At 40.7% G+C, this 24,849-nt stretch overlaps 2 protein-coding genes across 3 annotated transcripts; one reads left to right on the plus strand and one right to left on the minus strand.

Moving 5' to 3' along the window:
* The first annotated feature begins 929 nt into the window (after positions 1–929).
* Positions 930–3,653, plus strand: LOC132259719 (juvenile hormone esterase-like). Its single transcript, XM_059757465.1, has 3 exons — positions 930–1,432; positions 1,972–3,018; positions 3,085–3,653. The coding sequence occupies exons 1-3, from the start codon at positions 1,244–1,246 to the stop codon at positions 3,547–3,549; spliced, it is 1,701 nt and encodes a 566-aa protein (XP_059613448.1). The 5' UTR covers positions 930–1,243; the 3' UTR covers positions 3,550–3,653.
* Positions 3,654–4,001: 348 nt separating this feature from the next.
* Positions 4,002–24,795, minus strand: LOC132259721 (heme transporter FLVCR2). Of its 2 annotated transcripts, none has more exons than XM_059757469.1 (8): positions 24,215–24,795; positions 18,844–19,219; positions 18,651–18,771; positions 16,756–16,858; positions 16,454–16,582; positions 16,288–16,383; positions 6,560–6,701; positions 4,002–5,999 (listed from the first exon to the last, which is right to left on the minus strand). In XM_059757469.1, exons 2-8 carry the CDS (start codon positions 18,971–18,973, stop codon positions 5,302–5,304), a joined length of 1,419 nt encoding a protein of 472 aa, XP_059613452.1. In that variant the 5' UTR covers positions 18,974–19,219; positions 24,215–24,795; the 3' UTR covers positions 4,002–5,301. The 2 variants fall into 2 exon arrangements, with proteins under 2 accessions (XP_059613452.1, XP_059613451.1); XM_059757468.1 differs by having other exon boundaries at positions 18,844–19,371; positions 24,215–24,794.
* Between the last annotated feature and the right edge of the window lie 54 nt (positions 24,796–24,849).

Below are 24,849 nucleotides of genomic sequence, written 5' to 3' on the forward strand. Positions count from 1 at the left end.
ACCTGATTTATTTCATTTTTCTTTTCTTATAATTAAATAGTAAATATTTTGGTGTTTAGTCACTTCTGTCTTCTGACCACTTAATAATTGTTTCACCGCCAAGCGACATAATGTAGTTGGCGGAAAAATACCGCCACATTCAGCAATTAAACATCAATTTTTTATTACATCAGGTAAATGGTGAATTGTGCCATGAAATATGCGTTATTGCGAACATTTTATCACACGTCATATTGCTTTCAATTCATCACTTTCCAATCATACATAAAATATTGTGTATCTTCTGTGAGAATTTCATTATGAATGGAATAACGATTAAAAGATTACACGTGTTCTTAATTGAACTCCAACACCGTCATCGGGCTGAGAAACTACCGAGCAACACACGATGTGCTTGGCTTCTCTGTGCAAAACTATCTTAAGAACAAATATTTGGTGACTGTCCTTGAGTGTAGTTGAAAAAATATAATTCTTACCTGAATGAGTGGTGATTAATTTGCGTCTCTTGGCGTCTAATTCGGCACAGTTGAAAACCATTTGAAAGCAATGCATTCCACTAATCGCGTTTCGCTGGAGAGGCAAAAAGTGGCGCCAAAATATTACAGGTGAGTGTCACAATGTGTGGTGTTATTATGTAGGCATTGGTTTACATCAAAATAGCGCATTTTCTATAAAAATAGCACGAGTAACATGTTTTGTAGGGTCAAAACTATACGCACAACCACACGTGCAGCAATTGCAAGCGCTCGCAATTAGTCAGGGAACAGCTTTAGATGTGCATACAATGTATTTTCTGCACCTCTGTAGACACATTACATTGGCATATATTACAATAAATTTTAACAAATATCATCGCGTGGAGTATTTTGCGAGTGTGTGTGAATTTTAAAATATATAAATTTTGCCTCAAAGCTCTCAACGTCTTCAGTATAGCGTGGTTTATTCGCGTGTGAACAGCCACTTTTCCCCCCTTCAAACACTGGGTGAAGTGATCTCGCAAAAGCTCTTCTCCTTCGCCTCTAGACGGTTTTTTTATCGGCCATCCGGCAAAAAATTTACACCTGTGTAAATCACCGAAAGATTGCTGAGCGATAACAGTGGCAGAGAAGATGAAATACATGTAATTTGTCTATAGAGAAGGTCCAAAGCGTAGCGGAAGAGTGCAAATATTTAACTCCATTGTGATATACTCGTGCCAACAAACATTTATTACTGCGTTGAAACATTTTTATCACCCCCCAAAATGGGTCCAATTCCGCTAATACTATTGGCAATAATTGGTCAGGTGTTCTCTGTGCCGCTCGTGTGTCTCAAGGAAGGCCAATGCATATTAGGATCGACCATTGCGGCAACCGGAACTAAGGCGAAGAAGTTCGACGCCTTCTATGGGATTCCATACGCTAAACCTCCTGTCGGAGACTTGAGATTTGCCGTAAGCTTTTATTAGCTTAACACTAAAGATTTCTTTTGTGGATTTCGCGCGCGAATATTCGTGTAAAAACTTACAGAGTCTTCTGCTTGACCTTCGCCTTGAGAGGCTTAAATTACTGTGGAAAAAATGTGATATTTCTTCAAGAATCTTCAATTTATTCATTCTAAAATTGAATTGCACTGCAATTCAGCGACAATTTATCTTAAAATCTCTGTTATGAGAAAGTTTCTAAAACTCAGCGATATGAATATTAAATTCTAGACAACTTCCTAAAGCGAAACTTTTCGTTGTCTCAAAAGTTTCCTCCATCACAATCAAGATTAAAAAAGAATTGCCGAAAAAAAATCACAAAACCGACAAAACATAAATTCGAAATCTTTATGAGTTGAGAAAACTCATATTCTTAACACGGTATCATTAGATGGTCATTAAAAACAGCTCAAGTATCACGAAGGGTAGCAAATCCACATTTATAAGATGTAATGAAGACTTTTGATGTGAGACAAAGCATTAATTTCGCATTACTGATTCCGTGATAGGATCCTCAGCCGGCGGACAAGTGGAACGGAACACTGGACGCCACACTGGAGAAGCCGATGTGCATTCAGAAGAATGTCCTCGTGCCATCTCCCACTGTTCAGGGTGAAGAGGATTGCCTGTACTTGAATGTCTATCGACCGAGAAGTGCCAATGGGTGGCTGTTCAAGAAGAGCCTTCCGGTGATGATTTTCATTCACTACGGGGGTCTCTTCGCAGGCGCAATCACGCCATACCTCCTCGGGCCGGAATATTTTATGGACACCGGCTCAGTGATTATGGTTATGATGCAGTATCGATTGGGGAGTTTGGGATTTCTCAGCACGGGAGATTCTGCCAGTCCCGGAAACTATGGCTTCAAGGACCAGGTGATGGCCATGCGCTGGGTCAAGGACAACATCGAGTGCTTCGGCGGTGATCCCACCTCTGTCACGCTCTTCGGACAGAGCGCCGGAGCCGTTTCCACCCACATGCACATGCTGAGTCCACTCTCCAAGGGACTCTTCCACAGAGCCATCGTGCAGAGTGGAAATGCCATTGCACCCTACAATTTCCCCGTGGACGATCCTCTGCAACAGGCTCGAGAGCAGGCCAAAGTTCTGGATATTCCCAATGCCTCGACTCTGGACTCCGCCAAGATTGTCGACGAGCTGAGGAAGGTGGATGCCAAGCGTCTGGTTGAGAGCTCGGACAAGATGAAGTTCTTCTCCGTGGATCCAATTGTGCTCTTCAGAACTGCCATTGAGCCTCCCGGGCCGACGGCTTTCATGAGCGAGAATCCCATTGACATCGTGAAGAGTGGCAAGTTCCAGCACGTCCCTTGGATGACTGGTTTGGTGCCCAACGAGGGCATCGTCAGAGCAGCAGCGATTCTGACCAATGAAACTGACTTGAAGGAATTGAACAGTCGCTTCGATGAGTTGATGCCAAAACTCATGCAAATCAATGCCACTGCTGAAGAATTGGCGACTTTCTGGCCAAAGGCGAGGGATTTCTACTTCAATGGCGAATCCTACGTAAATGACTCCAACGCGCAGAGATTTATTGACGTAATGCACAAAGTTTGATATCGATTTTTCCAGCATGTTAAACACTTCCTTTTTTCGCCATAACAGATCTTCACCGATCGCGCCTTCTACCATCCATTCTACAAGACAGTCGAGGCTTATCTATCCTATGCAGACACCACTAAGAATCCCCTTCATCTCTACAAATTGTCTTACAAGGGCAACTACTCGTATTCAGTGGTTTATACGGGAAGCACGAGAGATTTTGGTGTGGTTCATTGTGACGATCTGCTTTATCTCTTCCGCACGCCAGCAGTCTTCCCTAAAGGACTCCCGCCAGACTCCTCGGATGAGAAAATGAAGAACATCTTCGTGAAGACATTCACATCGTTTGCCACGAGTGGAAAGCCAAAGGAGTGGACAAATGTTCCCGATTGCAACAAAGCGTCTATGAATCCAATTTGTCACTATCAGCACTTCAACAATTCGCCCACCGGCGATATTCTGGTGAATTCCTCACAGCAATTCGACATGGCGCCCGTGAGGTTGTGGGATGAGTTGAGGGAGTATTGATTTAATTTGGCATAAGCCTATATTATTTACCTAAAGTGATCCTCAATGTAAGATATACTTTGTCTTCCAATAAGAGATATTTCAGGAGCAATTATGCTTATCAATCCACATGTTTTTATTTCTGAGAGATTTTCCCACGAAAGCAGAACGAAAATCTACTACAAGCTGATGATCCCTGAGACCCCCGTGAAAAAGTACGACAGAATCATGTGAATGACCGAGATTGCGAAAGATTATTATGGTTAATATGAGTGTAAATATTTTGCCTTCACTTACCGCAAATGTGATGAGTCATTAATCAGCGGGCGGACGAAAATATGACGAGTTGCGGCACGTGCCGAAGAAAAGACGCGGGAAAATGAAGATAGTGTGTGACAAAGGAAATTATTGCCACCCATGCGATTCTCACGTTGTAATTGTTTATTGCGAAAAATCAGAAATCAATAAGAATATAACGTCTTATCTGTATTTATTTTCTCTATTATTCTCAGTAACGATCCATTAATTCTGAACATTGGATGTTCTCTATAAGCATCACACATAGCTAGAAGGAGCAGAATACAAGTAAATCTCACTCTATTGCCTTTCTTTTTCTAGAGTCTCACAATACTGAATTGCACAGCTTTTCCTTGAGGAGATTCAACTCCTCACGCATGTTTTGGCCTTCAAATTTTGGGGGGAGGAAAAAATTATTGTCACGAAAATTTTCTAGTGGCGGGCTTTCTTTTTTCCAGTGAGTTCTTCTTCTTTTCCTTAGGCTCTCCATTCTCGAAGCTTGTCTATAAGTAACAATTCACTTTTCTCTATAGTTTTACACATAGAATGGTATTTTGATAGAGTCAACAAGATAAAATCTATAGTGAGAGAAGATTTATAGATCAACATCATTCTTAGTGACAATCTCTTATCACTCTTTTTCACAACATGTTCAAATCTCTTGTCTTTTTTTTCAGCTAAAGGTACTCAAAGTACAGTAAAATTCTTAAAATCACAAAATTGATTCTCTCTTTCTCTCTTTTCCTTAACTTTTTTGGCGTCACAATAATTTCTAAATTTGCCACACTTTTAATCTGCTTTCCTCTTCAAATCTCTCACAGTCTACATCTTAAAAGTCTGGTGTTTGCACAACAATTTTCTGGTGAGCAGGTGGATTTTTTTGTTCCTTATCTTCCTAAAAATACATTATCATTTAAACATTATCCTTACTGTCTAATTCAATTGCATGGGAAGTGAGAAGATTTGTTCTGTTGAAGCCACCGGAAAGAAAAATGAAATTGTGTTCCTTTTTTTGTATTTTATGGCAAGACGAAGAAGCCAAGTTTTATTCTAAGGAGTAATACTCAATTTGCATAGAATTTTCTCCTTGATATAATATTCATTTTGGCAACATTATTGTCCACTAAAAAGTATACACACACATCAGAGTACATTCTATTGCTCTATAACTTTCCAACCTACACAGTTTGAAAGAGGGAAAATGGGAAAAATACTTGAAATATATAGAGATTGACTTGGCTCAGGAAGTGAAATATATCATCTGTGGGACGTTGAAGAGTATCGAGAAAGTATTGCACTAAAAATTTCACATATCCACTTACATTATGTACAACTTATCCTTATACTGAAGACAATTGATATATAATTTTTTTGAGTTACAAAAATAAAATATAGCAACAATTTGATAAAATTCTCAAAGTGTTAACGAGAAGTAGGTCGATTGGTGGAATTACTAAAAAAGAGAGAAGCACGAGCTTATGCGTTGGGATTCTGGGCTTTCTGGCGCCTGAGGTCAGAGCCAATGACCCCAGTGACTACCGTGCCAATAATCAGCATCACGCCCATTGTCACGTTGGCCGAGATGTCGCCGAAGTGGTTGAGAATCTCCGCATAGCCCATGGTGAAGATGATGCCGAATACCTGTGCGGCGGCATTCAGGATGCCCGCAGACGTGCCCTCGGGCTCGGGGTAGGTCAGTTCGGCGGCAAACTCGAAGCCAACTGGCAAATAGCCGGTCATGAAGAAGCCCAAAAGAGACGACGTGACGTAGACCACCCAAATGCCGCCCGTGTTGAGGGTGAATGTGTAGATCCACATGCAGACCATGGAGAGCGCGTAGACGGCGAGGGTGGTCTCTTTGAATTTGTGCGTCTTATCCAGCACAATTCCTGACACCACCGAGCCAGCCATGCCCAGCAGAATGATGCACAGCCCAATTTGGCCGGCGTCCAACTCATGGCCGGGGTAGTGGAGCAACACGATCTGGTTGAGGAGTGTGGAGATGGCATAGAAGACGCCCACGTTGACGCCGTAGGACACCAGCAGGAGGATGTAGTTCTTGTTTGTCATGAGGCGCTTGATGGAGTGGAGGAAAGGTGAGGACTGGAGAGGGTTGCCAGACATTGTGGCTTCCTGGGCGGCAGACGGCGGAGTTGGCGGCTTCGCTTGAATGACTTCAGGTGTGAGGATGAAATTGCAAGAGAGAGAAAAAAGCCTCAATATCTCAAGCTCTCTGCCGGAGAGACAAAGTGGCTGCATTCTGAGTGGATTAAGCCCCACCAATCAAAAGTGTCACTGCACTGCAACTCTTATTATCTTAAGTAGATCGCGCGAAGTGGTAGCAGTGTCTGTAGCAATGATTAACAAGTGCATTTTCTGGAGGAGTTCAACATTTTCAACAGATAATGCGAGATAATGTGGAGTGAGTGTTAGTATTGTCATGTGCAGTTGTGAAATGAAATCTTGTCTGTGTTGTATTTATAAAATATATCAATAAAATAGATTAACTTCACAGACGTCAGCACAAATATCGTCAATTGCATCACCATTTGTCCTATTTTAAAATTGAGGGCTTTCACCACATTTAAAAAGCTCCAAAGAACATTCATCCCATTCTTATCTGCCACACGAAACTCCTCTAAAACTGCAGCCCACTTTCTTGTACAGGGCGAACAAACAGTTTCTAATTTCCCACACCATTTTCCCAATTTCTTCTGCATCCCAGCATACTTACAGATAAGCACGAGGACCACCAGCAGTGATGTGTATCCAGCCACTAGGTAGAACATAAATTTGAGGTCTCGCCCCACCAGTTCCAGGTCATCGTGGTTCCTCACCAGAATTGGTGGCATTACGAAGCCAATGGCGATGCCCAGCTGCAATAAAGGAGGAATTAAATTCACTTTGCGAACTTTTCCATCAGCTCATCGAATTGCTCACAACTTCCAAACCATAGAGAGAAGGAGTCATGAAATTTTGATAGAGTGCTTATACTCTCTATTCTCTCCATCACGATAAAAACCCACGACGATGTGGTGGGGAAAAAAAAGTGCCTTCATCTATTGCTAAGTGGCAATTAATGCCTTTCATGCATAATTTCATAAATCGTCAGAGCGTGAAGTATTGGGATAAAATATATCGTAAAGAGGCTCCGGGGAAGCATCTCATCCGAGCAAGTAGACACAGATACGCTCCCCTTTCCCCCCGGAAACTACTCTCCAGCGTCTATTTTTCCTCTCCTCTCCCTTGGGCTTGTGCTTGTGAATAAACAAACAGATACAAAGTAACGAGATTCACATTGTCTGCGCGATATTGATTTGAAATTGGGCGTAGGATGAGGACTTGTAAGAATGGGGACATATGGAAAGCTCCGGTATTCACCCTCGCAAAGCCATTATATGGAAGATGTGGAGCTCTCGGCGAGAGGATTTGGCGACAAACACCCTTGCCTGGGATTATACCCTGTGAATTGGATCAGACGTTAATCGCCTGACCCTCAGCAATTGCCCCCCAAAAACTTCAAGCACACTCGAAGAAAAGGCCTTTCACAGCGACTCTGCCAGGATTTCCCACACTCTCTCTCTCGCCCAACCTCAGGCACGTGTGCTGGAGGAGAAGGAATTTAAAGTGCTGGCAGATTCAATGAAAATAATTACATGAATTACATTACACAGGAACTGAAGAAGATCCTTCTTGCGTTCTTCCTTTTTTTCTCTCTCTATCTCCGCGCTTTCGCTCTAGGATATGTGGGAAAAATATACATTTTGACCCCTTTTTATTCCACACCGAATGTGATGAGGGTGAATGTATCCACCATCCGCTAAGAGAGAATGCGAAAGTAAAAGAATTTTCATGTTGTTTTTCCCAATTTGCAGTGGTACGTGTTGGTTTTTGTACGATGTGAAAAGTTTCTCGTGTTAAAATTCAATTTGTGAACCGTGCAAGTGCACAGTGTCATATTCATAGGGGCATTTTTCCCCATTTCCATTTGTGGAATATAATGTATTACATTTGTTTAAATATCATATTTGCAAGAGAGTGTGTGTAGAGAGTGAATCATATTGTCAAATATGATCTTATATCTCTGGTGTGCAAGATAAAAATCTCCTTATTCATATTTTTCCACGATAGACGGACAAAAATTTTCAATATATACACATTTTGCCAAGGAAACTTTCAAAGCGAAGAAGCTTTTGTATTCCTTTCTCGAATATCACATAAAATATACCATCTGAATAGGAAAGTTTCTCTCGTGTAGAGAACTGAAAAAAATGAGATAAAATTTTTGTTTATATTCACAATAAACATTTCCATGTGTTTGCAAATCACCTTTTCATGAGATTGTTTGCACTAAAAATAGCGCCAGCGCCACTATACAATCCCTCTGACTCCGTTTCTCCCACCTAATTTCGTGAAATGTCACAAAAATTCATTACCCGTGGAAGGACATTTTGTAATTTCCGCCATGGAAGGGAAGGGCAAAAAAAACACATCGAATTCAAAGTGAAAACCACGGAGCAGAAGTCACACAGGGCCATTGCAATTTTGCAAACTTATCTCCCACACTCATTCAACGCGACTTGCATGGAAATTGAAATTGCTGCTCGTTGTGAATTCTAAATTAGACTGAAATTGATGGAACTCAGTATCCTTGTGTATAATGCCACTGTATGGGGATCTTTTCAGTGCGACAAATGATTGTCTCCTGCAGCATAATCATTGTTTACACTCCAAACCGCCAGATAGTCATATTGTGTGCAACGCTTGGAATAAATCCATTTTGCGCGAAGGGAAGCTCAATAAATCCGCAGCACGAAGAAAGGATGCTGCAGAAAATCCCGCGAAAAGTCTCCCGATAGGAACATAAGAAGGCGGAATTCATAAATTGCACTCTGGATTAAATTCAGTGCGATTGGGTGGAGTGAAATTTATATGTATCGCTCCAAAAACTCACTGTGCTCAGCCTGAGAGGATATAAATATGACTCCCTATTCTCTGGCTTGTCTTCTTGACTATAAAGTGATGTGAGAGATAAAAGCTTGTACAATAGAGTGTGTCTTTATTGTGAAACTTCGGACATATCCTCAGGATCACCACTGAATTGCTCTCATTCAGTAATTTCCCATCGTACACACTTCGGGAAAGTTCTCTTAGGGTGTCACATTCAAAAATATGGAATTTCTTCTCAGGCATCTTCAGAAACTCCCAGGAAAACCAGACTCCAAGGGGGAGATAATACGGCTTAGCAGTGTTCAGCACAATTTCTGTGAAAAATCACAGACAATTTCAGAGCTTTGGCAGTGTTTTCGAAACTTCATAGATTTTTCCAACCGCCTAAAGTATCATAACCTCAAATTTAGGTCGTAATTGTTATAAAAAAAACTAAATTTTTACTCTGAAAAAAAAACCTACATAGAAGTATTAAGGAAATATATTAAGTTTTCAGTAGATATTTTGATGTGATTAAATTTTAAACGCTCATTTTGGTGCACCGTTGATCATAACCCAAAAATAGCCTTGAATATTTAAAAAAAAATCCTAGAAATAAATTTATTGGTGTAGTAAAATCAGGTGTGACAATCAAAATCCCACCGATTTCCATCAATATTCAATTGTTATAAATTGACAATGAGTGGAAATTTGCTATTTTAATGTTGAAAATCAATCAAACAGGTTTTAAAATAGACAATTTTATATCCTGAAACAATATTTTAGAAATCATGACCATTCATAGCGTAATAAACACAATTGAACAATTTGAATATCAATTACTCCAATTTGAGTGCATAAAATAGTGTTTCCCGATGTTATTTAGCCACTAAATTTTGCTGAAAATTAGTTACATAACCTAGGCAAGCAATGAAATTTTTATTGAAAAAAATAGTGCAAAAATCTTCAAATTTTACGTGAATTTACTTTGAAAGTAGCTCCTAAACGCCTAAACACACTTCTGCTGAACTATACACCACTTTTGACCATAATATCTCCCCCTTGTCAGACTCCCTAAGAACACCCCCAAGAGTATTATTAGTAAATTCACATCCGGAATCTCCTGAATGGCAAAAGTCGGACAACATTTCATCATTTTCATGTGAAAGACTTCATGGCAATGCATTCAACTTGCAGAGTTTAATGATATTTTAAGTGTGAGTGAAAATACCTATCTATTGTCTAAACTTTCTGGGTAAATTAATTTATGAATAGAGAATTGAAGGAAATTATCTCACTTTGCTAAATGTATTCTCCACCTATTTCAGACTGATAAATTTCTATCAAGCCGATTAAGCCATATTTATGCACATCCATTAGGGTTTTGGTCATGAAAATGCAATTAAAAAGTCACCAAATTTGACACTTAACAAGATGACTTTATATTTATTATATGTAATTAATAGTCACGGTTTTGTGCGTATGTCAAAAAAATATGTATAGAGACTCTGGTATACGGAATTACGTTATCGTTGGCTGTAGTAATAGATTAAAATATGTAATTTAAATATTTCATTTTGCAGAATTTATTTACATACCAGTCACTAAATGCATAGTCACATTATGTTCGCATGAGATGAGCATAATTAATTTTGCCACATTCGCTGCAAATGAGGAAAATCTCGAGGAAATTTGCATAGCCAAATAGGGAAAGTTTTACCAGACTTTTGCAGACTTTTCCACCGTGACGCACATATTTTCCAATTAGTCGCTCAGCAAGAATGTATAGCAATTATTCTTACTTTCTGCATCGTGCAAGAACTTTCTGATGATTTCCTCTGAACACTTTTCTCCAATGGGAATCTTTTTTTTCTTCTCGCGCCATATATTTTATCCGTCATAAATGATTGCGTCACGCTCGGCACATTTATGGGCCAACATATTTTGTGTGTTTTTTTTTATAACAAATCGCATTCCATTGGTCATTTTTGGATAAAGTATTATCGCACTACATCGAGATGCATAATCAATCATGAAAATTTGTGGCCATTCATAAAGTAATTAATGCCATCCACACCAAATGCCACCACTTGAGACAGAAAATTCACCACTCTGAGCGACATTTTTCACATAATTTTCATCCCGAGGATTCATCCCCAGTCAGAACAGGTGCCACAGTATTGCTGGGTTATTTCACATTTCTCACTTCATTACCGCTGTTTTTTCTGCGGGGGAGGTTGGGGGGAAAAGTGTGGCCTAAATGAAATTAAAATATGGCACCATGGAGGATTTTCGTCAGCACAATTTACCACTCTCACTCGAGCAAATTCGCCCCGGTGAAAAGGATGTTTCTATATAATGAAGAAGGAGCACCTTCAGTGCAATTCTCCAGGTGAATGGGTGAATTGGGGAGATAAATTCCGGAGCGGGAAAGTTGTGATTCACACACACACAGCGGCAAATTTTCATTATGTGAAACAATGAAAAGGAAGAGTTTCAATTTTGCAGGTACAAGAAGTAAAATTCCCATTTTGAGCTTTATTGCCCATTTTCCTCTCGTCACGTGGGAATTTCACCTTGAATTCGCCAATGCGAGGATTACACACCCCATCCCCACCAACACAGCACATTCTCTCACTTTTTCACAGATTATATATGAAATATATCTTCGTCATGCTCGTGGTAGACAGATTTTTATTTTCCCGCTGGATTCATGGGTAGCGCAGCGGTGCACAGTGACGCTCATGGGAGTGATAACACCTGTCTGGTGTTTGAGAGATGAACCCAAAGGTGTAATAAGCAAACAACAGCCCGTGAAGTATTACATCGATCGTGTGGACATCTTAAGAAAGTATCCACAGAATGATAACTCAATAAATCCTCACTCTAATCCCTCGAAATCTGAGAAGTTCTCCCATAATGTTGCTATTCCAACGCACACGAGTGTACATCAGGTTCCATTAGGAGATGCTTGAAGGGTGTAGGAAAGTGCGCTGTTGTGTCTGCATGAGAATGGGAAATTGTAAATGGAGTGAGAGAAGGGAAAATGCTGGGATGCAACACCGCATTTGTCTGTTGTCATGGACAGAAGCCATGGATGAGAATCCGCCTGTGTAGTTTTTCTCTACATCTCGCCACGATTGGGGCAGAGCCAGCTCGTGTGTGGAGGAGAGACCAGTGAGCAGCCCCTGAGTCGTCATTTGCAAACAAACTGAGAGTTTCTGTGCCGCGGAAGCGGAAGTAGCACGTTTGCACGTAAAATTTCGCAAGTGAACACCTTCCAGTTATGCTAGCCCCGAATAAAGCATTCCGCCCTCGTATTGCGATCATGCATGAAGTGCTGGCTGGCGAATGGGGAAAATCCTCGAGGAAATGTGTCCATTTTGGAGTGTGTGTGCGAGAGAGCATTAGATTAATGGATGATGTGAATGAAGCCACGCGAAATTGTGGCATTACTCGGGAGAGAGAGTGTGAGCAAATGATGCTGATGGTGCCATATTTTCCCTGTTTTTCGCAAACTTCCGTAGTAAAGAAAGCGATACTCTGTCCACGCTGACTTTCCTTCCTTCTTCCTTACTGTGTTGCTGCACTGCAATATGCTTCCCCGAAACCTATCGCCCATGAATCAATTGGCGAGTGTGCTTTGTCAGGAGCGTTAGAATGTCCTGCGATGGGTGATAAAAACAGTGCCATACATTTGCTCCTCTCTCGAGAGTGGCAGCTTCATTTATTCTGCACGGCACTTTCTGGCTTCCCGCGTGAAAAAACAAAAACTCACCAAACATGACACATTGCAATCAATCTTCAGTCGCTAAAATAATTGATTTTGGAACGTGTGGCTCTCGCCTTTTCATCTGCCCAGGCAGAGAGCTGTAATCCCCAGCGGGCACATGGAATGTGGTAGAAAAACATCCCAGAATGGGTGACCAAAAAATACAGTCTCTGGGAATTTATCACGCTGAATGCCCTGAATACCAAAGTTCGGGTATCTCACATCTGGGAAAAGTGTGTCACTTGAGCACCACTTTAGGTGTTGGAAGTCACAAATTGCAATTGGAAACTAATTAGCGAGGAGAAAAGTGAGGAAGTTGTTATGCAAACAATTCTGTGAAATCATGTAATTTTCTTCTCCAAAAACACTCTTGGCATGCAATGAGACACCCTAGCAAATATCTGGCTCTCGTGTAACTTAATGGAGATGCTGTGGGCAGAAATATTGCCTCAAGTGTATCGATTTATTGGCAGAGGATTAATAACAAGTAACGATCATCCCTTTTCTGCATATAAAGTAGTTTCTCTATCACACTTCTTCCTTTAAACATCACTTAACCAAATATAAATGTACAATATATCTCACGATATTAAAGTATGAAAAGGATATATACATAAAGTAAAATACAAAGAGCCATAAACTATCGTATTCGAAGGAGAAGATTCAACTTTTAGAGAACATCTACTTTCCAGCCAGTATTTCTTCTCAACTTTCCGTTATTGCACATCTTGATGGTTTTAGACCAATTCTCTGTGCTTCATGACTTGAATTTTCATCTCCATCGAATACACTTTACTATATTTATATATTGTGTATTTCTTTAGGTGTTTGCAAAACTTCTCCACACAGATACATTATACAATATATCCACTTCCGTTTACCATAGAAACTTGAGAAAGTTGCTGTGTAATTATTATGTACCCAGCGAAGAATTCCCATGAAATGAACTTTCCTCCAGAGACACTCTTCGGTCGCATCGGCGGCATTACATTTCAATGGTGCGATCATTTTAGGGAAAACTTGATAATGTGATAAGTTTGCACCATTGATTTACGATGGTTGTAAGCGGAAGATTAATTTTTGCAGTGTGAAAAGGCAATATTATAAAATGTCTAATAGTGAGAAAGAACCAAAAGCTTTTAAGACTCAACAAAATTGCAACACCAGAGAGATGAAAGCTTTCAGAAGTTTTCACTTTATATTCCAGTCTTCGTTCTTCAATGTTTGATGTTAAATATGGAATGGCATTTTCACATCGTCAAGAAGGCGAATTCTATGGAGAAAAATGTCCGTGTGAAGCAAGTGTTGGAAAAACTCATGAGAAAGTTGATATTCCATAGAGATTCGTCCATCTATTGATTTTACCATTCAATGAGCGACTCTGTGACTTATGCCTGTAATTATACCCAATATCTGACACACTCTTCCAACACTTTGTGCCCATAAATAACACCACATTACAGAGACACAGTGCGGGAATTGCGAAAGAGCGCTGAAAATCTCCTTCGCGAAGTATAGAAAAGAATGAGAAGAGACCAAAAGAAAATCAATTTCCCCTCCGAAAGTCACCCTTCTCACACTCCAATGGATGAAGAATAACGAGAAAAAATCTATTTCCGTCCAAATCTTTTTTTTTCGCCATGCAAAAATGTAAATTCTATATCACACTGATGAAATATTACCCCAGATTCATTGATATATTGACCTTTCTCCTTTGGGTTAATGAAAATCAGATGAATCTCAATGGGAGCCGCAAATTGAATGTCCTGTGAGAATCGATGCTCGAGCTTTATGAAGGATGTGGGGGGAAGAATTTTGAGGAGAGATGGAGAAATCAATAGATAAGAATAGGAAGATAATACTCCTGTGCAAATCCTTGGAGATGTTGACGTGTCCACTTAGGCATTGATACGAACTGCTGAGCACCAATGACTCATTGATGATTGCAAGTGTCACTTGAATATCCCCAGGTAAGTCTCGATAGCACAAACGACCCCAATTGCAGGGTTGAAGCCAAACATGAGCACACTATGTATTGCAATATTGTATTAAATAATACAATAACCGACAGGACGTGTTGATCCCTTTCGCTGAACTGCACTCTATATAATTGTTAGGGGTTGAGATTTTAATCGTGTGTTGCATTTACACTGGCCAAATTTGGTGAAATCACTTCATTAATCTCAAATTAGCATTTCTCTCCTCATTTCAACTAATTCAACTTGGGGAACAAAATGAAAACGTAGACAAAAATTAATGCAAATTCTCACCCTTCAAACTCTGGCGTTTTTTTTTCCTCCTCCTTATCGCAATTTCACAGTACGACAGTCACAATTTACGTATATTATACCAAGTTAGATCGAAAGTGTTGAGCATGAAAAATAGGCAAGTTTAATCCTCCTCACTTGAGTCTCAACTGGCGCCTCCATTCACTTCTTCCCGCCCCACTTTCCACCCCAATTGTCAGGGACTTTCAATAAAATACCATCATTGCAGCCTTCGAGAGATTCAAATGCAAAAACTTGTAACGAGTTGGACACTTTTGACGCTTGCAAAATTACCAAATGGATGCCTTTAATAATTTCCCATAAACTTTCATTGCCTCATTTTCTCACCTTCGACATTTTTATCTCGGCATTGCTAATAGGGAAGAATTCCCATAAATTCCAACATGACCATCACATAAAATCACAATGCAATTTTCTTTGTTGACCAACGCCGAGGGCGAGATGGGGCGGAAAAGATGGTAATTAAGAAGAACAATATCGTGCTGAGAAAATGTTCTACGAATTGCCACAAGGGACGATATGAGACGCAAAAAGCGGCCAAGACGAGCTTTCTCGGACACGATAATAAGGGGAAAAATATTAAAAATATCGCTAAAAGGCGTTCAAGAGAATTCCAGCGAAGGCTCCTTCGTTATCAACAATTAAGTCATTTCCCATCAGAAGCTGTTAATCAAATTTTACGACACCCCAGTATGACTTTAAATCCCTCGCCCGGACTGGAAGATGTGGGATATTTTTGGCTTGAGTTCACCCAGCGGAAATGGCCTCCATTTAATTGCATAATAAATTGCTGATGGTCTGTTTGGATCCTTGTACAGACAAGTCCAAATATATGCTACGAAGGAAATTCATCATAAAATGTAGAGGCGGCAAGGGGCGCTGAGAACCGATAGTGTCCACAAGCCCACACCATTTTTTGTTCATCAAATCGCATATAAAGAGTTGTGATAAGCCAAAACCTCAATCCCTCAGCTCTGCCCGATATTCATTACAATGAGCATTGGGCCCGAGCCAGGGGATGATGGTTTTGCATGCAGAAAAAAAGCAGAACAACCACAAATGTCGCGCTCTCGTGATGGGCGGAAAAAAAGTCGTCAGCAGAAAATTGTGGAATTTATTCTACCATTTCCACTTGACTCCACTTCGCGCTGTTTGGCGTGCACCCGGGAATGGAAGCGCTGCCCCAGTGAAAATTGGCAAAACGGATGGCCAGAGTGGCTGTGCCAGAACCAAATGGCACGTCCTGAGTGGACAGCTTGTCAGGGTTAAAGTGATTGCCTGCTAACTTTGGTCGACACGCTAGGACGCTGAGAGAAATGAGATCACTTGACTGTGGAACAGGCCGAAGGGAAGTTTTCACAAATGGACAAAGGCTGTTTCCTCTCACACCATCCACTTGACCCTCGAGGTGATTTACCCCAGCATTCAATGTCCTGATGATTAATGCAAATGAGGAGAAAGTTTCATACTCACTTGATTCCCAAACACACCGATGCTGCAGGCGGAAGAAACTTGGTCAGGACCGAACCAGAGAGCGGCCAGGCGAGCCGGCAAGGAGAGAATAAACACCTGAAATGGCGGCAAGTGAGTTTATTGATCACCCAAAGTCCAGGATCTTGTCCAGGAGGGAATAATTCACCTGTGACGTGGCCACAATGCTCTGCCCAATGAAGGATACATAGAAGAGATCTGGTTGCACAGAGAACACCTTAATCCACGCACCCAGGCATGTTCCCAGAACACCGCAAATTGCAGCCACCCGCAGACCCTATGATGGAACAGAGAATAGTCGCATTCAATGTCGCTGAGCTGAATCTATTTCAATTGATAAATTGGTGGTTCTTTGTGCGAACGCCGCGTGTAATGAGGAAGTCATCATAGACAAATTGCCTCTCTCTCTCTCTGTGCAGAGATCTCAATGTCACAATGCGAGAGTCTTACCATTTTGTCCAGGAACCAACTGGCGGGAAAAATGAGAGGAATGTAGAGCACCATGAAGATCATCGAAGTCCAATCCACCCAGGTACTGGTGATGCCATAGTATCTGCAAGAGTCCACATAACAACTTAATTTAACCAAGCATTTCCACCCAGATTTTACACACAAGAACGCTCTCTTTGCATAAATTTTCACCTGAACGGGAATCTTCATGCTTTTCCCCTTTTTGGGAGAAACTTTTATCCCCCAAGAAACTTTTACAACCCATAGTTTATCTCCTCAATTGCTGGGAAGAAAGTTAAGTGTACAAGTACATGTCACGTAAAGACTGTCTCTCGCTCTAGAGTTTATAACCATGAGTTTGCTGTATTGTCACAACATCCTCCACAAGAAGCATAAGGATATTTACATAGGAAGTTTAATAACTTGGCAAAGTCCACAGCCAGCAATAACTCAAGTAATTCACTTGAGCATAAATGTGCGACTTCTAGGAATGCACACAGTATTGCTTCATGAAGAACACTTCCGTGACACATTTCAATACAAGAGAGACATTTTGAGAAAGCGAACAGTGCACAATTGATCTGCTATGTGAGCTTTTCAACACTCTAAACTTCTGCACTCAACACTCTCAAAAGAGATTGAGTTATGTGCTCTGATCAACAGATAATGTTCACTTCTGTGCCAATGCATTCTTCATTTCTAATGCATTTCACATGTGATTGCAAAAAATAAAGCGTACAAAAGACGTCTGGCCATCGTCCAATCCCCAATTCAACTTCCTGCGAGCTTTCCAATCGAACAGCGAATATCCCCAATAAATCACATTGTTTTTAATCCATTGACTCTCTCACTCTCTCTCTCTCGTCTCACTCCACCATCCAGGATATTGAGAGGAAGAACTCCGCACCCAAATCCCACTCGGCGGTCTCCCCAGATTCACACACGAGGCCGCGATACATATTTCACCAGCGAAATTCATGAATTTTCGTGCAAACAACACAAAATATTCCATTAAACCTTTTCGGTTCTGTTTGCCGTGTGCCACAGAAATGATGAGGAGGTGCGCGGGATGTCAGACCTCCGCAGCTTTTTTATTCCCCAGCAACTTTCGGCATGTCTGGGTAGCTTTTGGTGTCCAATTTCAATTACGCTGGCCGTACTTCAGGCTGGCATTTTAATTCGATGGACGGATAATTTTCCAACACTCTTATTTTTAGCACAATTTTGTGGAAAATCCGCAAATTTAATTGGTTTATTGTGCAAATTCCATAAGAGTGAGAGAGCTCATAAATTTAACAGCAGAAATACGAGTTCCCGAATAATTATATTCTGTGCGGTTTGAGTGAAAAGTTATCGGATTTCTGTGATAGGTCGAGGACGAGTTCGCAAAATTACTCATAGATAATTCATTAATATCAAATTGTTCTCTTTTTCTGACCATAAATCACGCTCATCTCCGAGGTTCACTTCAAATTTCCACTGATAAAGTTCGTAAAAATGCTTCGCATCCTATCAGAATGTTAGCGATAAAATTCATGACCTCGACGACAAACTATAAAGTTTAGTCGTAAAGAGATTGTTTTGCAAATAGGCATAGATTATGCTCCGCTCGAACATTTCTCTGCACATTTCCCGGCGCAAGACACAATTCGGGGAAATAATGTTTATCTGTTGGTGAAAGATGTGTGTTTTCGTGTTTAAAATGCTCACAAAGTGAGACTTAAGTCATAAGTAATATGCTAGACATATTTGCTTATGGCCCTCAACTTGGCAAAGAGCATAGCGAAGTCGTTGGCTTTTCCGGCAAATTTCATATTCCACCTCAAAAGCTCCTCGTCAGCGTCACTAATTGGAAAGAATTCGCAGAGAAGTGCAAAAGGGTGAAATATACTCACCGTTGCACGATATTCGCTATGATGCTAAACTGAATCCACTGGAGTGCATTTGATGCGGAGTAGAGGCAAAAAATGGCCAGGACAATCCATCTTCTCTTGTAGACACGGAATTCACCAGCAGCTGCAGGAAGGGATTCGCACGCGGCGGTGATTAATTACGGGCGTGAGGAAATGGGAAAAGGGATTAACGTACCTGGCTTCTGGCTCTCCAAGTGATCATCTGACGCCGATGGTGGCTTTATCAGATCCGTTGACTTGCTGTTGGGCACAAAAGTCTCCACCGAAGTGGTGGACTCCACAGTCTTTGAGTGCTTCAAGTCCATGATTAGTTGATGACTTCCTTCCGCGGGCCGGAAATTTTCCCCCCGAAAAGATCCTCTATCTTATATCTTGTTCTTCCTTCCGGTCACAATGCCAGAAATTCAGTGAGGCTTGTCCTTCCTTCTGGCGCTTTTTTACTCGCTCGTTCTCTCTTCCTCTTCTATGTCCTTGCTCAAATTATTGCCACGCGCTCTCTTGTTTCATGCCCAGGCAATTTTGTGAGCTCATCTGAGATATGGGTTGTCTCTCTGTAAATTACCAAATTCTAACTCAGTACACCTTTATTCACACAGGCCTCAGAGTCACTTCCGGCGTGATATGATTGTATTTGCCATCGCGTGGCGGAGTGAAGACAAATTTTCCGGGGTTTCCATGGGACGACGGATGGTGGCAACGAGTTCTGCGAAATGAGAGTGAAATGTGAAAAGGATGAATGATATTTGCACAGCACAAAAGCCATTTATTCACACTACAGACATGAGCAAAAGAGGACGGGTGACCGAGTAACTCAATGCCACAATGAAGCAATTTATAGCCAACAATGATTGCTGCAATAAAATTTATACCGCCCCATGTATCACCTCCATCGTGAGAATTGAGCAGCTATCATTGGGACTCCCTGGTAAAGTGTGTCGTCTCTCAAAGTGGTAATCACGGCATATTCTCGTCCTAAGAAATTCATTGCTGCGCAATCAATTCCGAATGGCGACGATATGGGAGGATTAAGCACTTATCATTACAGAGCCATTTTCACTCTTAATTGCCATAACATTCAAGTTCGCCCGTGAATTTGGGGGGAAAATGTGAAAATGGCACAATTAACTATTGATTGTATTCTGTGAGAAGCAACACGCTCTCTCTCTCGAGTTGCTAAAATTGAATTAGCTCTATCATGAACTCCTATTTAAGCATCTCACAGAGAATTTACCTGCCATAATAATATAAAAGAGCGCACGCAAAACTTCCAGCGTAAAGTTTGCGAGAATCGTTTCGCCACATTTCAACCCGTGGAAGGAAAGAAAATTCCAAGTTGCTTTCACTCTTCTTCGCAATTAGTTTTACGTTTCTTTGAATGAGAAACGCTGGATGTGAAAGGAACATTAAGTAGATGAACCAAGGGAATGACAGAGAGTAAAGAGAAGTGTACACAGTGGAGATGTTTCACGGGATCCTTCTACACTTCTTTCACCCACGTACACCACATTCCCACCCATAAAACTCCCCTTGACAATGCATAAAAGAATCTCCTCACTCGCTCTCGTCTTGATTATACTTGAGAAAGCATGAGGAGATTTCATGAGTGAAATTCCCTTTGATACATTTGGAGAACTGTTGAATAGCCCGAGGAAAAACTGAATTCCACTCTTTATATGCTCTCCAATCCAGTATATATGACTCATGATAATTGCGGCCCATTTGATATGTCTGGAATATTTTCAAACAGACACTTTCCGCAAGTGTAGCGATAAGCTGCCTTCCCAGAGACCATCTTACGATTCTTTTCAACAACGTCATCCTCTTATCGCAGCCATCCACATGCTCAAAACAGTTCAATTCCCATTCGCATTCCCCCATTCGCCGATAATCAATCTCCCAAAGTCATATACTCCTCAAAGAATCTTAAAACGCCCGCGCGGACTTTGCACGGAATCAGACGACTTCAGCGGCATCATAAATCAAACGCACCCCCGCTTTCTCGTCTCCATTGCTATTTATTGGCAATTTATTTCCACTCGGTCTAGCTTTAAGTGGGGTGGCATAAAACTGCACAGAAATCTCCCTTGGCAGCTCAGCTGGGCTCGTTACAGGAAAATATTTCGCAAAGCAACGGAAGTATGATATATATGCGATGGGGGGAAAATCTCACATTTCCATTTTACGGCATCCACGAGATACGCGATGCCATGGGAAATTCTGAAATAATCACAATTTCTCGCGAATCACTGGCATACAAAGCATAAATCAATAAATTGCATTCATTGTGAGACGACATTTCAGAAGCTTCTCATGCCATTTAAAATTGAATTTGCCATATGCAACGACAATAAGTTCCAAAATCAACTTTCAAATATAATTTCGCGAAGATGTTCTTCTCCACTTTTTGCCCTCGCCCCGCGAAAAACTTCTTAGTTGGATTAAATATAAAATTGGCGTCGGGGCAAAAAGTTAGTCAGGAGTTTTTGGTAATTTACTATAGCAATTAAATTGCATTTATTATGAAAATAGATTACAATTTGTGCACGAACAGAAACGTTAATTATAGTCAATATAGTCAATATTCATTAAATAGCCAATTAAGTGAAGGATTTGCACAATTCCTACTGAATTCTCTCTCTCATCAATATTTGTAATATTGTATGTTATATACATAATGTTTATTATTCATTTCTCCCCATTCAGGAATATTGAATCTTGATAGAGTTATAATTAAATGGAAATGTCAACGAAAAAATACCTCGAATGCTTACTAATGTTTCGCTTCACTGACATTTATTGATTCAAGGAAGCGATTTACTGTGTATTCAACTATGCAATTTTTTGCCACTTAAATAAAGTGAACCACTAATTAAAGAAAAGTGCACATAAATTTTTATACATTTCGCTAAACTATCAATTAAAACTTTTCCAGAAAAGAACGAATTAAAAGTCTGTTTTCGCACAATATGTTCAACTGCGCTTTTTGCCTTATTTTTATTGCATTCAACAGAAGATTTAAGACTCAACTCTTCAGTCGAAAATTGTCACGATTTCCCATATGTATATTCATTAGATCTTGAACATGATTTATATCACATTACTCAAGCACAAGCTCAAGCATGTGTGTTTGGCAAAACCGAAAGTTTCGTGCTGAATAATGCAACTTTGCTGGGGAACTTCAAGGGAGAGGAACTTCTGTCTCTTGTTGAACAACAGAACCTGTTGTCGTGCGGATGCACTGTAATTTTCGTCTTCAGTTTGTAATACAGTTAGCAGAGTTACTCCTGTGGCAAGTCTTTTACACCAAACAGAAACTCACTCTGTGCCTGATTGTTGTTCTGGCTGTCGAGGGATTGCAATTGGATTTTCAGCCCAGGTAAACCACGCAAATCTGATTAAATAATTCATAATGGGTCTTTGCATCCAGGCAGGGGAATAATGAAGCCAAAGTGGGGCGTGTTCGTCGAGGGGTGAGCTCGCGTTTTGTCTAATTTGTGACGACAGCCGCATTTCAACCCCATTCAACCCCCACAGCGACTCTCATGGCTGATGAAATTCGTGTGAATCTATTTTGCTGGGAAATCCGACTATAAGAAAAGAAAATCCTTCGCCTGAGCTCTCCACAGTGAGTGCGCTTTTGCCGAGAGCCGGAAGAAAAGTCCCAATCAAAATGGTTCGCCCCGATTGGGGCGAGAGTTTATGCCAATTGCTGGTGCCAGAAAACCTCAATGGAGCACTTGTAAATCTCATTTATCCCTCCATTCAAAATTCAATTAGTGTGATGCATTTTTTCCAACTCTGCCAAAGCATATAGAGTTTTTTCTTCACTGTGCAACTCAACAAGAAAATTTCCCTCTGTGTCTCAACTCATAAATCATGTAAACGCTAAACTTTGAGAGCAAATAATCTCTAATTTCCTCCGTCGTCGCCTTAATTCACCGCAAAAGCGTCAAAAGTATCGCTGAGATCATTTTGTGGTTTCCATCGAGATTTTCTCTCTTTCTCTCATTTCAAAAAGGCGTGAACTTTTGCATTTATTGAGCCACCCTTTCTGCAGAGATGTTTATTTTTATCACGATTGAGATAAATTGTATTCTGGAGAATCACCATGGAAATTCAAATGGGAAACTTCACCCTCGTGATGCTCGAAAGTGTCGCCCGAAACTTTTAATCCATTCTACATCCTCTTAAGCATTTAACAGCAAATCTTTATGTCACACAAAATGTTATAACATAGAGTCAATTTACATTTTAGATTATTTTTTCTTCCTTTCTTTCAGGAGTTTATGGCAAAATTAAAGACACAATTTTGTCAGGGAATTAAATTCGAGGATAAAGAGGAAGATTGTTACAAATGAGTCACGGATTTTTCTGACGATAAATAATGTCTCAATTTCATGGAACAACTTGAGTGGGCATCATTATCGAAACGACACTAAATTATTCATTGCATGCTGAGAATAATTCACGAGATTAAGTATGATTTGCCTCATTGTTTGAACAAAATACATGGTGAAAAAGTGTTATTGGCAAGCAATGAATGCGATTATGAAATTCACGTGATAACAGACAGAACAAGCAGGTTAAGATAAAGTGTAGTATTGAAGGTTCTTTTCGAAACCTCAGTCAATGATATGGAATCACTGAACTGGGTCGCAACGTCGGAATTCTATGAGAGACGCTGAATCAGGCGAAAAATTCCCCGCGGTAAATACACTACAAACCTGATTTGCTCAGGTGTTTTTGAACACGTTTTTGCATTAAATGTTCTTCACCTCTCTCTCTGCGGTAAATACACACCAAAAGCCCCAGTCAACATCGATAATTATTATTTACACATGAAATGAATCGCGAAGCAGAAGCCATGATTCTCCTTCGACAATGTGGAAAATCCAAAAGACAACGCCATTGGAATGCAAAACATGGAAATTGAGTGAGGAAAGAATCGTAAAACTCGACAAAATTGCACTTCTATTAATATTATTGTGATAAACAACGGTCACAATTAAGAACAACAATTTGTCGCTTCACACAAAGGCACGCAGAACAGAATGAAGTTACAATTTTCACAGTTTATTGCTTTTATAGTATTAAATTTTCTATATACCAGTAAATTCAGTGGAGGAAAAAAAACCGATCAGTTTGCGAGAGTGCCGGAGGAAAAACATAGATTGTTGCTGACATCAGAGATATGGTCAAGTGTATGTGATGTAAATGAAATTATCCCTTTTTTGTGACATAGTTAGACGAACTATTTGGGATCGCTGGACGATGGGGAAGGTTTTGTGCTTCCTGCTGTAACGAACATCCGATTGAAATATTCTACAGTGGGACAATTTAGTAGATGAGCAAGCAAATCCCATGGAAACTGTCGATGCAGCATGAGAAAAAAAGGAACAAGTGGAGGAAATTTCCTATGTCTCCAAAGGGAGCATTTAAAGTCGTTCCTAGGAAACGACACACTTGAGGATATCTCAGGCCTGATAAGAGGTTGATACTCTCCAAATTCAATTTTTTCCTGGTCTGATTATAGTTGATAAGCTCACCTGAATTAGTGCTTCGACCTATTTGTTATCCATACAGTGAATACAATTGAGCATTTAATACTCCCGCCTTTTTTTTACATTGTCTCGCGCCACACACAGTTTGCGCAAAAGATCACTGAATTAGCACGTTAGCCACAAATTACATGAAATCTTGTTATGTTGAACAGTCACGTGTGACGTTGAGGCAGGAATTCAGCAGCGTCCACCTCTGACGACGGCTTCCGAGCGACTGCCCAGATGAGAAGAGCTCAGAGCGATCCGCCTTCCCGAGAGACAGCGTGCCAACTGTGCACTTCCAGGCGCCCGGACTTATCTCCAGTGGCACTGGAAGTGCTGCCTGGAGTGGGAGAGCGCGTGTGTGTTGGAAGGAGGGAGGGAATTGGCCACCCCATTGATACACCTTGACTCCTTCAGCCTGCAGAACCCCATTCAGCGCCTCTTCACGGGCAAATCAATGGACTCCTGCTGAAGACTAGGCGTGAAAGAGGCTGATGACAAAGGAAGTGAGTGGAAAACGGAAGAAAGAAATCTATTCACTGTGCCGGAAAAGAGAAAATCAATAGGGATGCTGAAAGCTCCACGGGTGGGTGGGAAAAGCTCAGAGAATCCACTGGACCGCACCCTCCGTTCGTTGC

The sequence above is a fragment of the Phlebotomus argentipes genome, unplaced genomic scaffold (genome assembly GCF_947086385.1).
Source record: "Phlebotomus argentipes unplaced genomic scaffold, Phlebotomus argentipes genome assembly scaffold_18, whole genome shotgun sequence".
NCBI classification, from domain to species: domain Eukaryota; kingdom Metazoa; phylum Arthropoda; class Insecta; order Diptera; family Psychodidae; genus Phlebotomus; species Phlebotomus argentipes.

Excerpts from the sequence above, each read along its gene's own strand:
- LOC132259721 (XM_059757469.1), bottom strand. The coding sequence starts at position 18,973 with ATGGACTTGAAGCACTCAAAGACTGTGGAGTCCACCACTTCGGTGGAG. Across the intron at positions 18,772-18,843 it reads CTTGGAGAGCCAGAAGCCAG|CTGCTGGTGAATTCCGTGTC; the intron begins GTACGTTAATCC and ends CCCTTCCTGCAG. Across the intron at positions 6,702-16,287 it reads TCGGTGTGTTTGGGAATCAA|CTGGGCATCGCCATTGGCTT; the intron begins GTGAGTATGAAA and ends CCTTTATTGCAG.
- LOC132259719 (XM_059757465.1), top strand. The coding sequence starts at position 1,244 with ATGGGTCCAATTCCGCTAATACTATTGGCAATAATTGGTCAGGTGTTC. Across the intron at positions 1,433-1,971 it reads TCGGAGACTTGAGATTTGCC|GATCCTCAGCCGGCGGACAA; the intron begins GTAAGCTTTTAT and ends ATTCCGTGATAG. Across the intron at positions 3,019-3,084 it reads ACGCGCAGAGATTTATTGAC|ATCTTCACCGATCGCGCCTT; the intron begins GTAATGCACAAA and ends TCGCCATAACAG.